The 11557-nt window shown below is 33.2% G+C and overlaps 2 protein-coding genes across 3 annotated transcripts; both read left to right on the top strand.

Moving 5' to 3' along the window:
- Positions 1–345: 345 nt before the first annotated feature.
- On the top strand, positions 346–3096 carry LOC131648210 (probable serine/threonine-protein kinase PBL28). Of its 2 annotated transcripts, XM_058917991.1 has the most exons (9): positions 346–468; positions 644–788; positions 939–1175; positions 1271–1506; positions 1601–1727; positions 1810–1881; positions 2058–2235; positions 2334–2466; positions 2619–3096. In XM_058917991.1, exons 2-9 carry the CDS (start codon positions 701–703, stop codon positions 2856–2858), a joined length of 1311 nt encoding a protein of 436 aa, XP_058773974.1. In that variant the 5' UTR covers positions 346–468; positions 644–700; the 3' UTR covers positions 2859–3096. The 2 variants fall into 2 exon arrangements, with proteins under 2 accessions (XP_058773974.1, XP_058773973.1); XM_058917990.1 differs by lacking the exon at positions 346–468 and having other exon boundaries at positions 510–788.
- A 5727-nt stretch (positions 3097–8823) lies between these two features.
- LOC131651291 (uncharacterized) lies at positions 8824–10939 on the top strand. Its single transcript, XM_058920960.1, has 2 exons — positions 8824–9336; positions 10424–10939. Exons 1-2 carry the CDS (start codon positions 8824–8826, stop codon positions 10937–10939), a joined length of 1029 nt encoding a protein of 342 aa, XP_058776943.1.
- The last annotated feature ends 618 nt before the right edge of the window (positions 10940–11557 follow it).

Here is an 11557-nt window from a genome sequence, read left to right as displayed (position 1 = left end):
TTTGGTGACAAGAGTACGACATTAGATTAGATATGACCTAAAATCAGCTTATAAGTGGTAGATACGGGATAATCTTTACCACATAAGCCGTTTTTGTATAACTTAAGTTAGATCTAACCTAGATTTTAAGATGGTATATCAAAGTCTATCAAAGATATGTTGGACCACAACAATAATAACGTCACCTCTATCAGGTCACTTTGGTCACGTTTCAGATGTCTCGTCCTTAACGTGAAAAGGTGTTTAAAAGTAGTACACAACACAATCATCAACTTAGAACCCGATTTTTAGGCTTGAGTTATCCTTGGCCTAAATTTCAAAACTCAACTCTTTCCCTTTTAATCACTTTTATCAGTTATGATTACTTTGTTTTTTACTATTACTAAACTCCTACTACTACTACTAGTACTAGTATACTATTACACATTATCATTGTTGAATGAAACTTACTTGAGAAGCATGCAAAGCGTGAGTTCAATTCCTTCTCAATTGTCACCTTTATATAAAGCATCTAAACTGTCTAAGTCTATCCCTCTTTTACCATTCCTGGCTAACCAATTGACTTCCATTGTCAATCATAGATCTTTCTTTGTGCTCTCTAGAATGATAGTTTCTTAAATCTTTGTGAAACTATTTTATATAGGTGAAGATCAGGGCCATTTGATAAGCGGTAAAGTTCATGTAGCGATTTGCATTCACAATGCAATTGCTTTTGAGGATAAGGCTGCTCCTACTCATAATGATTCAGTTGTTACTATACCTCAACAAATCAACCTGCAAATTATCTTGTAAGCTTTTGTCAACTTTTTATCTCTTATCTATGAATACTCCGTCGATCAATTTTACAAAATCAATTCGATTTGGAATCACATTAATCAATCGTTTTGCGTAAACACGCGCTAAGAATAGTAAGAAAAGGCTATCTACTTGATAAACAGGTGGAGTAAAAGATAAGATAGACAGCAGCAATGAACTTCCAACGCTTACACTATCCGTAAAAGAATCTCAAGATAAAAAACACGGAGGAGGAAGAAGAGTCGCGGCCGTAGTTGGTGCTGCTGGTGCTGCTTTAGTCATCATTGTCATTGTGGTGATTATCTACATCTGTTTGAGAAGATATAGAAGATTTAAAAGACAAACATCTGATTCTGCTTCTTCGGTGCCATCACAAGCCGGTAAATTAATTTGAGTACATTACGAGTTATTACAATTCTGATTATTCGCTTTTTTTTTGTTGCGATTATTTACTTATGATATTCTTGTTTGACAGTTGAGATGGGAAGAATCAACAGCTCGCAGTATGTTAATGCTTTCTCTCCACATTACATGCAGAACACGAGATTGTTAACAATTTCGGAGCTGGAACAAGCAACGGGAAATTTCAGTCAAAGTAACATTATAGGTGAAGGAAGATTTGGTTTTGTATACAAAGGTTTGCTTCGAGATGGATCTTTTGTGGCTATAAAAAGACGCATGTTTGCCTTGACCCGAGATTTCATCCCAGAGGTAAATACGCGATGATGAAACTAGTATTTAAACCCGTGCAACGCGTGTGAAGATGATTGTTACGCGTAATGTATGATTGTATATGAATTGACAGGTCAAGCAAATAGCTCAAATCCACCACATTCATGTTGTCAAGCTTATAGGCTATTATGAAGATAGTTATCAACAACTACTTGTGTATGAATATCTCTCTAATGGCAATGTAGGGAATCATCTATATGGTACTCTTTCGTAATTCTATCTTTTTATCAAGTTTGTTTCACCATACATTTCATATCTTTATGTCGAATCCATCTTATGCAGACGATGAAGGTTTACCTATTGGAAAGTTAGACTTGCAACGTAGAGTTTCCATCGCCTTAGGCGCATCCAAAGGTAAATTAGTCTTATCCGTAGTTTTTTTTATGCTTTGGAGAAACAATAGGGAGACTATTGAGTCTTTAGAAAATCAAAATTACGTTTGATTTTTTAAGGGTCAATCAGGTCTTCGTATTTTTTCTCAGGAAAACAATCTGAGTCTTTATTCTATCCTTTATTCTTTTGGAAAACAGGACTCGATCATCTTCACGGTTTGGTCCCTCCTATGATTCACACAAACTTTAGTACAATAAATGTTCTGTTAGATGAAAACTTTACCGCCAAGGTATCTGATTATGGATTCTGCAAATTGCAAACAAAAGTTGATCAGGCAGGTTCATCTTCAAATGTTGACTACTTTCATGATCCCGAGTACGCTACAATAACAACTTATTCTTGAAAGCATTATCAACATCTGTTATGAACTTTATCTTTTAATTTGAGTTACATTACATATAATTTTTCCAAAGGTTGAGGCTATCAGAAAACTATTCGGAGCAAAGTGATGTATACAGCTTCGGAGTGTTCTTACTAGAGTTGATTAGTGGCTTTGAAGTCCACAACAAAAACATGTCACAACCAGATGAAAATATAATATTTCAGGTACATCTATGCGATACATATTCAGATTGACGTTGAGTTTGACAGAATCACGATAGTACTATAAATCATGATTCTGACAAACTCAACGTCAATATAAAGATATACAAACTTTATCTCATGGAGGGTACTGATATCATAATTTTGTTTTGAAGGCGAAATATAGCAGTGTTATGGACGAGTTTATTGACATGACATTGGGAGAGGAAGAAAGAGTTGCGGCTAGGCGAATGATGAAGTTGGCTTTACTATGTGTGGATGCGATTCTTAGAAGACCATCAATGGCACATATTGTGCAAGAATTGGAGAGGATACAAAGAGATATTGCTCCTTTGTATTCAGAAATCAATGAGGAGATTGGTGTGGTGACTCTTGGGAGTGAGCTCTTCCAATAAGCCTCTTGAAATTTTTTCATGTCAATGATGTTAGTGTTGCAAGTTATAATAACAATATTTGTTCAAGCTAGACAAATTAACTAGACTAAGTGTACAAAAATAAAACATTCATGTTTTAAGGGATATATTTAGAATCAGATGAAGGTGTATATGTTATGCTTGCAATTATTGAATGGAAAAAAAATCGATAAGCCATGCATAATTAGGAGCAAATTTGTTGGCAAATAAAATTATTGCCTTGAGAAAATCAAGATGCTATATAAATCAATACTATTTATTGTACCAATTGCCTAGGTTGTTGTTGTTGTTGCATCATCATCAATTGTTCCTCTGTATTATATATTGGAGTAGTGTACTTCAAACTATGTTGTAGACCTTGGGAGAAAGAAACATTGGAGAACGAAGATAAGGGAAGCTATGTTGTCAGTGTCACCAAACTTTAATAAGAACTGAAGGCAATTTTCCATAACTTAACAATGAGTAATTTTTTTATGACACAATATATAATCTTGCTTTAACAACTCTACTAATAAAACAAAGAAGACTTAGGAGGAATACATTTCAAAACATAGATGTATATTATTACGTTTGGATCTAAGTGTATTCCCTAATTTATCAATATCTTACACTATGATTTGTTTTCCTTTCGCAGCTATTTTACTGCTAGAAATAGAATGCATTTTCGAAGTATTTTTTTTCTATATTTTTACAGAATTTGGAGGTGCATTTTCGAGAACATTCATTTTTGGGTATTTTCGGAAGTGCATCTTCGAAAACACTCATTTTCACACTTCCATTATTTCGATGGCAAGAACTAGAATCGTTGGATGATTCAGATGGCAAGAACAGTGAGAAAGTTTCTGAGTACATCTCCAGAGTGATTTTGATCACTAATGAGATGAAAGCTTGTGGAGAAACTCTTTCTGAACAAGTAATCATTGAGAAGATTCTGAGGTCGCTTACTCCTCAATTTGATTACATTGTTGTTTCTATTGAACATTCTAAAGATCTGGAAACCATGAGAATAGAAGAGTTGCAAAGCAGTTTAGAAACACAAGAGTTGCGTCTAACTGAAAGAACTTATGAGAGGGAAGTTGAGCAAGCTCTAAAAGCTTCTTTTGTCAAGAAGGACCAGAAGCAGAAAAAACATGGTAGGTCTCAGAAGTCCTCTATTCTGATGAGGAGAAACATATCATAAGGGAAAGGAGAAGTATGACAAGAGAATGGTTCAATGATACTGTTGTAATAAGTTTGGCCACTTTGCTAAAGATTGTTGGTCAAACAAAGAAGAAGCAAAAATAGCCAGAGGAGATTCTGATGATGAACCTGTGTTATTAATGGCTTATGAATTTGATGAGGAACCTGTGAGGTTGTCATTTTCTGATTCTGAAGGGGATGAAGATGACTCTGAATATTCTGACTCTGAAGGAGTGTTTCTTTATGACTCAGAGTTAGAAGATGACATTGAAGATTTTGAAGATGAGTCATAATCTAAGGTTTCAGAAGAAGAGTCAGAGTTAGAAGATGACTCTGAAGCTAAAGACAAGTCAGAATCCGAATGTGATTCTGGGTCTGAAGAAGAATAAAAAAAGAGTTAGAATCTCAAAGAGATTATGCTTCTGAAGGTGAGTCAGAACTTGAAAGTTCTGAAGAAAAGTTAGAGTCAGAAGATGAAGAATCTTCTGGAGACTCTGAAGATGAGTCAGATGGTGAATCTGATTCTGATCCAGATTCTGATGATGATCCAGAATCTAGTGGTGGTCATGCTTCTGGAAGGGAAAACTCTAAAGACGTAGGTTCTAGAGGACAAGCTTCTGAAGATGATCAAATTTGTGATGGTAATCACGACTCTGAAGGCTGGCCTTATGAAGGAGTAACTTCTAAATATAGTCCAGCCTTTGATGGTGGTCATGATTCTAAAGGTGGAACTTCTGAAGGCAGAGCTTCTGAAGGCGGTCCAACTTCTAAAGGTGGTGGTTTTGGACAAGATCCAAAAGTTAATAAAGGTAGAACTTCTGGTGGTAGTCAAACTTCCGAAGAAAATCCAAAAGGAGATATGGTTCCAAAATCAGGCGGAGATTCTGAACTATTGGGTATTGTAGAAGCACTCTATAAGAAAGTCTGGCAGAATGCCATAAAAGAAGAACTTGAAGCTTTAGAAGGAAACAAGACTTGGAAGTTAACTAAGCTTCCAAAGGAGAAGAAAACCATCAGCGTCATATGGGTTTTTCAAGGAGAAATCCGCATTTCTAAATGGAGTATCAGAAGTTGCACACCATAGCAACCAGAAGAAACTTTCAGATGTTCTGATGAAGGATGTCAAGACTGAACACCTTATCCATTTGAGAAATGGAGTTGGTGTTGTAGATTTTGGCTAGCTGAATATGAATTAAGGGATGGTATTGAAGAGTAATTCAATATTCAGAAGTTGTTGTTACTCAGAAGCAGTAGAACTTCTGAGGTTGATTAGCTAGAAGTTGTTGTTAGTCAAAAGTAGTAGAACTTCTGAGGTTGATTAGCTAGAAGTTGTTGTTAGTCAGAAGCAGTAGAACTTCTGAAGTTGAGTTTGTTTGCGTAGCTGTTAAGTTTAACTTGAAGGGTATTTTAGTATTTCCTAGTTTGTACTGTTAGCTTAGTTATTAGGTTTACCTTTTGTTAGGGCATAGGTGGCAATTTACGTTGTGTATAAATAGACTAGTGGTAGCCGTCATTTGTAACAACCTTTTATTATTCATTCCTTTTGTATGCTTCCTGCCGTCATTGCAGTAAATATATTCTCTCTTTATTCCTCCTTGCTTTCATCACCTTGTACACCAACATTCCTTCTTAATTATTATTATATATTTAAGCAGACTCCAAAAAAACATTTGACACATCATATTTTATTTGTCAAATAATTCAACTTGTCCCATGTCATACATTATATATCATTACTTAGGGTGTGTTTGGCTCGGGGTTGATGGAGGGGAGGGAAGGGGAAATTTCTAATTAAATATGTTTGGTTCAAATTTAAGGAGGGGGGAGGGGAGCAAAATCCCTCCAAACCACACTTTTTGTTTTTCTTCGAATTGGGGGGATTTGGATGGGAGAGAAGGAAATCTCAATTTTAAGACGTAAAAAAATATTATATTTACTAAAATATCCTCAATTTTATTTTAATATATCAAAATTATTTATTTTCTTTCGTCTAAATGCTTCTTCTATGTGATTTTTCTCGATTATTTCCATCAACTTATTATAACTATTATCCACCTTTAAATTATTTTCAAATTTTTTTACTTAATACAAATCATAATCATCGCATTATTTTTATAATTTTTTAAATATTTATTTATGTTCATTTAAATTTTATTGTTTATCCTATTATATTTTATTTTATATAAAATTTTAAAGGCAAAATACTCTTTTTAGTCCCGTAAGTTGACCCCGAGGTTCATTTTGGTCCCTTAACTTCAAAAAGTTTCAAATTGGTCCCTTAACTCTTCAAAAGGTGTCATTTTAGTCCTTTTTGTCATATTAGCAACGGAAAAACTCAAAAATCGGTCGCTAAATTCGTCGCTAATATGCCAAAAAGGACTAAAATGACACCTTTTGAAGAGTTAAGGGACCAATATAAAACTTTTTGAGGTTAAGGGACCAAAATGAACCCCGAGGTTAACATACGAGACTAAAAAGGGTATTTTGCCTTTTTTAAATTATTCACTTTATTTTATTTTTTGTTTATTCATTGTATTAAAAATTTTTAATTATTAATTTTAAAAATAACTTATTTTATGCATTTGTTTTGTTAGATGATTCATCACTATTTAAAAATTGTTATTAGCATATAGTTTCATTTGTGTTAGAGAGTTATAATCTGAGTCAAGTGTACTCAGTTTATTAACGTTATGGTAAATTATAACGTTTTAGTCCCTTAATATTAAAAAATTTATTACCAAAAAGATATTTATGAATTTTTCATATTTGAATATTATATCACTTACATAAAATCATAAGGGTAAAAATGTAATTTATTAATAAAATCTCCTCTCCTTCCCTCCTGAACCAAACATATTTTTAATTAAAATTCCTCTCTTCCCCTCCACTCTCTTATTTTGAACCAAACACTTATCTGATTAAAAAAATCCCTCACCTCCCCTCCTCTTCCCTCCATTAAAACTTCATCTCCTCCCCTCCCTCTCATTTGAATCATACAAATTTTATCTCTATATTATATTTATTTTTAAAACTGACATATTTATATTTCTAGCATTTTTACTTGCATCCATCCACATTAACCTTTACGTATTTCTCTGATTTCATCTATTTAAAACTCAGACATCAAACCAAAATTTTCATTATAATGTGATCACATACCCTTAAATCACATATGTTGTGCTACTAAGTTCTTTTCTCCATAATCTATAAAATATTGGTATAGGGGAGGGAGGTGTGATGGTCGTATCCTTGGAACATGCTTTAATCACAACGAAGATGATGTTTGGATAGCAGTGTGCCTTGCAAAGATTAGATGAAAAGAAAGCAAATTTTCATCATAGTTGGTTTCCTTCTCTCTAAGTTTTTGGATTCGAGTGATTCTTGCAACCCATCAATAGCAATTCACGTTGTTCTTTATCTCTTCATAATATGAGTAAATTATTAATTTGTCCAAAATATTACACAAATATTGTCTACAATTATAAATACACTGTTCATAAAATTATTTTATAAAATTAGATAATTTTATGTTTTGTAAGAAAAAAACAAAACTAGTTTATCTATGATGAAAATTGTAAGATTTTTGTTTCTAACAATGTTTAGCTCAAGAACTTTGCAAAAGTTCGCTGAATTCTTAAGGTTAATATATGGTCAAGATCTAAGTAAGATCTAAGAGAAGTCAACATGTTCAGATGTTATGAACATGATCAAGATTTAAAATGAACCCAGTTCTGAAGCTTAGTGTAAATTCATAGCCAGGTTCTGACAATTATTTGCATTTTGATAGCAAGTCAAGATCTGAGATGAAGAACCAGACATTTCTAGTCAGACTCTAATGTAGCTTTTGCTAACAGGTTCTGACTCTGAAGAAAATGTGTGTGACATCATCAGGTTCTAAACTCAATACACTATGACTCTAGAAGAAATCAATGGTGTTTACAAACTCAGTCAAGTTCTAGAATGCTTCTATAACAACGATTCTGATGATCATTGGTGATAGAGCTTTTGATCGCGACTCTTGTGGAAGAGTTTCTAGAGATTCCTTTAGCTCGGAGATTCTATTGTCGAAGTTCTGAATATTTTGAAGACATGGTTCTGGATGAACAAGTCCTTGAGACTCTGAAGACTTAGGTTCTGAAGATTCAAGTTTTGGTCCTTCTAAACATACTTCATCATCAACTATCAAAAGCCTCTAAAGATTAGAATATAAGATCAAAATTGGTTTACGTGAAGAAATAATACAAGGTATATATGTTTCCACTACTCGGATAGGGTGGCGCAAGGACTCTACTATGGTTGATTGTATTCAAATTTGTGTAATCTGCTTTCAAGAAGCATCTTTGTAAACACAACTCTTTGTATTCAACTTGTAACTTGATACTTCCTTAAGAGATTAGGGTATAGTCAAAATTTCTCAAGAAGACATTGAAGAGTAGTTTTTGTGGTTTACAACACCGATAGTTGGTCTTTGTTGTTGTTTTGTAATCAGTTCGATTATAGTATATTAGGTCCTTAATGAGAAGGCAAAATCACCTTGGCGGGTGGACAAGATTAACTTCATTAACAGTGAACCAGGATAAAAATAATTGTGTCATTTATTTATGTTTTTGTGTTCTTTGTTTTTGACTTGGGAAGAATTTTATATTGTACCTTGAAACTCAATTCAACCCCCCTTTTTTGTGTTTCGCGCACCTTCAATTGGTATAGAGCTCTGGTTCTGGTATTAACCGTGTCAGATAAAGATCTATAATTTTTTCTATGAAACACTATGGCCATTCCACCGCCACGAGTTATCAATGAAAAGGAACATTACAACGCCAAACCTCCAATATTTGATGGAGAAAGATTTGATTATTGGAAGGACAAAATAAAAAGTTTCTTTCTTGGTTATGATGTTGATCTATGGGATATGGTAGTTGATGGCTACGAGTATCTTATTGATGCAAGTGGAAACATTAATGAAAGAAAAAGAATGAACGATCCACAAAAGAAAGATTATAAGAATCATCATAAAACTAGAACCATTATATTGAATGTGATTTCTTATACTGAATATGAAAAGCTAACAAATAGAGACTTTGCTAAGTCGATATTTGATTCTTTAAAAATGATTCATGTGGGTAACGCTCAAGTAAAGGAGACCAAAGCGCTTGCCTTGATTCAAAAGTATGAAGCCTTCAAGATGGAAGACGATGAAACTATTGAGGACATGTTCTCAAGGTTTCAAACTCTTGATGCAGGACTAATGATTCTTAACAAAGGAGATTCTACTTTATATCACGTGGAGAAAATTATCAGAAGCTTGCCAATCAGATGGAAGTTGATATCATTTTTTATTTTAAAATGATATCAAGCTTGAAGCCTCTATAGAACCAACTTTTTAGTTGAAATAAAACAATTGAATTATATGAAATATCTTGAAATAATTAATGATTTTATGAGAATTTTTTTAGAAAAAAAAATTAGAAGTTATTTTTAATTATTTTTTATAAATTAGAAGAATAATGATAACACATAATTATTTTACATATATATTATTAAAAATTATAATATAATAAAAATCACATAATTGTTCTAAAACAATATATATAAAAAAATTAATCTTCTATAAAAAATTAATTTAAAATAAAATTTAAATGATATTTTAAAATTTAATAAAATTAAAAAATATATTAAAATTAATATTAAAAAATTAAAACAAACTACACTTTATTTATTGTTGGATCATAAATTTTTAAAAGATCATTTTAAATAAGTTATGTGTGTGTGTGTGTGTATGGCCTAGTGGTGGAAGCTTGAGTCTTGAGGGTGTGTTGTCCTCTAGGTCTTAGGTTCAAATCATGTTAGACACAAATTGCACATATAAAAATCTTAAATGGAAAGCTTGAAACTTTTAAACGGCCAATTAAAACAATTAAATTGCTAAAAATAAATGAAATGGGAATCGAACCGAGGAGATTGCAACCCAACTGTGATTCCCGATGTCTGCAACACAACCACTGGGCCATTTGATCGTATTGGCATACTAATGTAATATATAATATTTAATATATTTCACATTAATTATCAAAACTCATAGACTTAAATCTTGAGGCCCCATTTTTTTGAGGCCCTGGGCTATGGGCCTGCTTGCTCTGGCCCTGGGCCGGCCCTGCTATAAAGTGTGCCATAAAGTATGAGAAGACTAAAGCTTTTCAAGTTGAAGAGGAGGAAGAATTACAGGATTTTAATTAATATGAAGATCAGATATCGCTTCTTTCTAGAAGGGCCAACCACCTGTGGAAGAGAAAGCAAGACAGCAATTTCAGAGGAGCAAGAAGGACAACGAGCTGCTTCAAGTCTACTTCTGGACTTAATAAATCTGGTAGCAGCAAAGATGTTACCTTCTACGAGTGCAAATATCCAGTCCATTACAAGAAAAAGTTCCCCAAGCTCTAGAAGGAGAAGCTAAAAAAAAGAAGTTCTTCAAAGGCAGCAAGAAAGGGTTTATGGCAACATGGGAAGATTCTGACTCCTCAGAAGATGACTCCGAAGAAGAGCAAGCTAAAATGGTGTTAATAGCCAACATTAGAGGATTTGATGAGAAGATCCAACCAAAAGCTGAATCAAAATCTGACTCACACGTAGAAGAGGTATTTCTTGACATATATCGTTCTGATTTAACTTATTCTTTATTTGAGATTCTGGAAAAACATCAGGAACTTCAGATCAAATTCAAGGAATTGAAAAAGGTCCATGAATTTGTTTATGAAGAACACAATAAGCTTAAGAAAGAATTCTCCATCTTGAAAAAAGAAAACTTTTTTCTTAAGGATGAAAACTCTACTCTCAAAAGTATGAGTTCTAAACTTGAGAAAGAAATTCCTCCATGGTTGGTGACTTAATCAAGTCCCTAACCAAGTCTACTCCTAAGAGAGACTTAACCACAATGAAACCCAAAAGTAAAATCCACTAAAGAAATGGAATCCAATGAATACAATCCACAAAAGGTGGAAGGAGAACAACCATCCATAATCACTTAATCTAACAACTATTCACGTATGAAAGTAGAAGTAAAGCATGGAGATGGAGGAAGAAGGCCCTAGGGAAGTAGAAAACCAGGTAATTATGCATCCTAAACCAAACACAAAAGTATTATGGTATCACACAAAACATCCACAAGAAGTTGCCAAAGTATTGCATGTATCGTTACTTGAACAAATAACAAACATGTATCAATTAGTCAAAGTAAAAAGCATATGAAGACATGAACTAAGTCAAGGGTCAGTATCATAACATTACAATTATATGTCTAAGACCTTATACCCATCCATGTTAATCAATTATCTTGAAGCAACATAAAGTTCTAACAAAAACCAAACAAAACTAGGTTAAACTAGCTAAACAAAATCAAATGGTGAATGGAGTTAGCAAAATGTAAGAAAAGGATAGAAGTCAGTAGTTAATAACCTCTAAGATGTGTCTAAACAATCATGGAATCATACCAAAAGTTTTTCACAAAA

This window comes from Vicia villosa, linkage group LG2, assembly GCF_029867415.1.
Source record: "Vicia villosa cultivar HV-30 ecotype Madison, WI linkage group LG2, Vvil1.0, whole genome shotgun sequence".
NCBI classification, from domain to species: Eukaryota; Viridiplantae; Streptophyta; class Magnoliopsida; order Fabales; family Fabaceae; genus Vicia; species Vicia villosa.
Note: the sequence above shows the minus strand (reverse complement) of the source record. Positions and strands in the feature narration are given on the sequence as shown.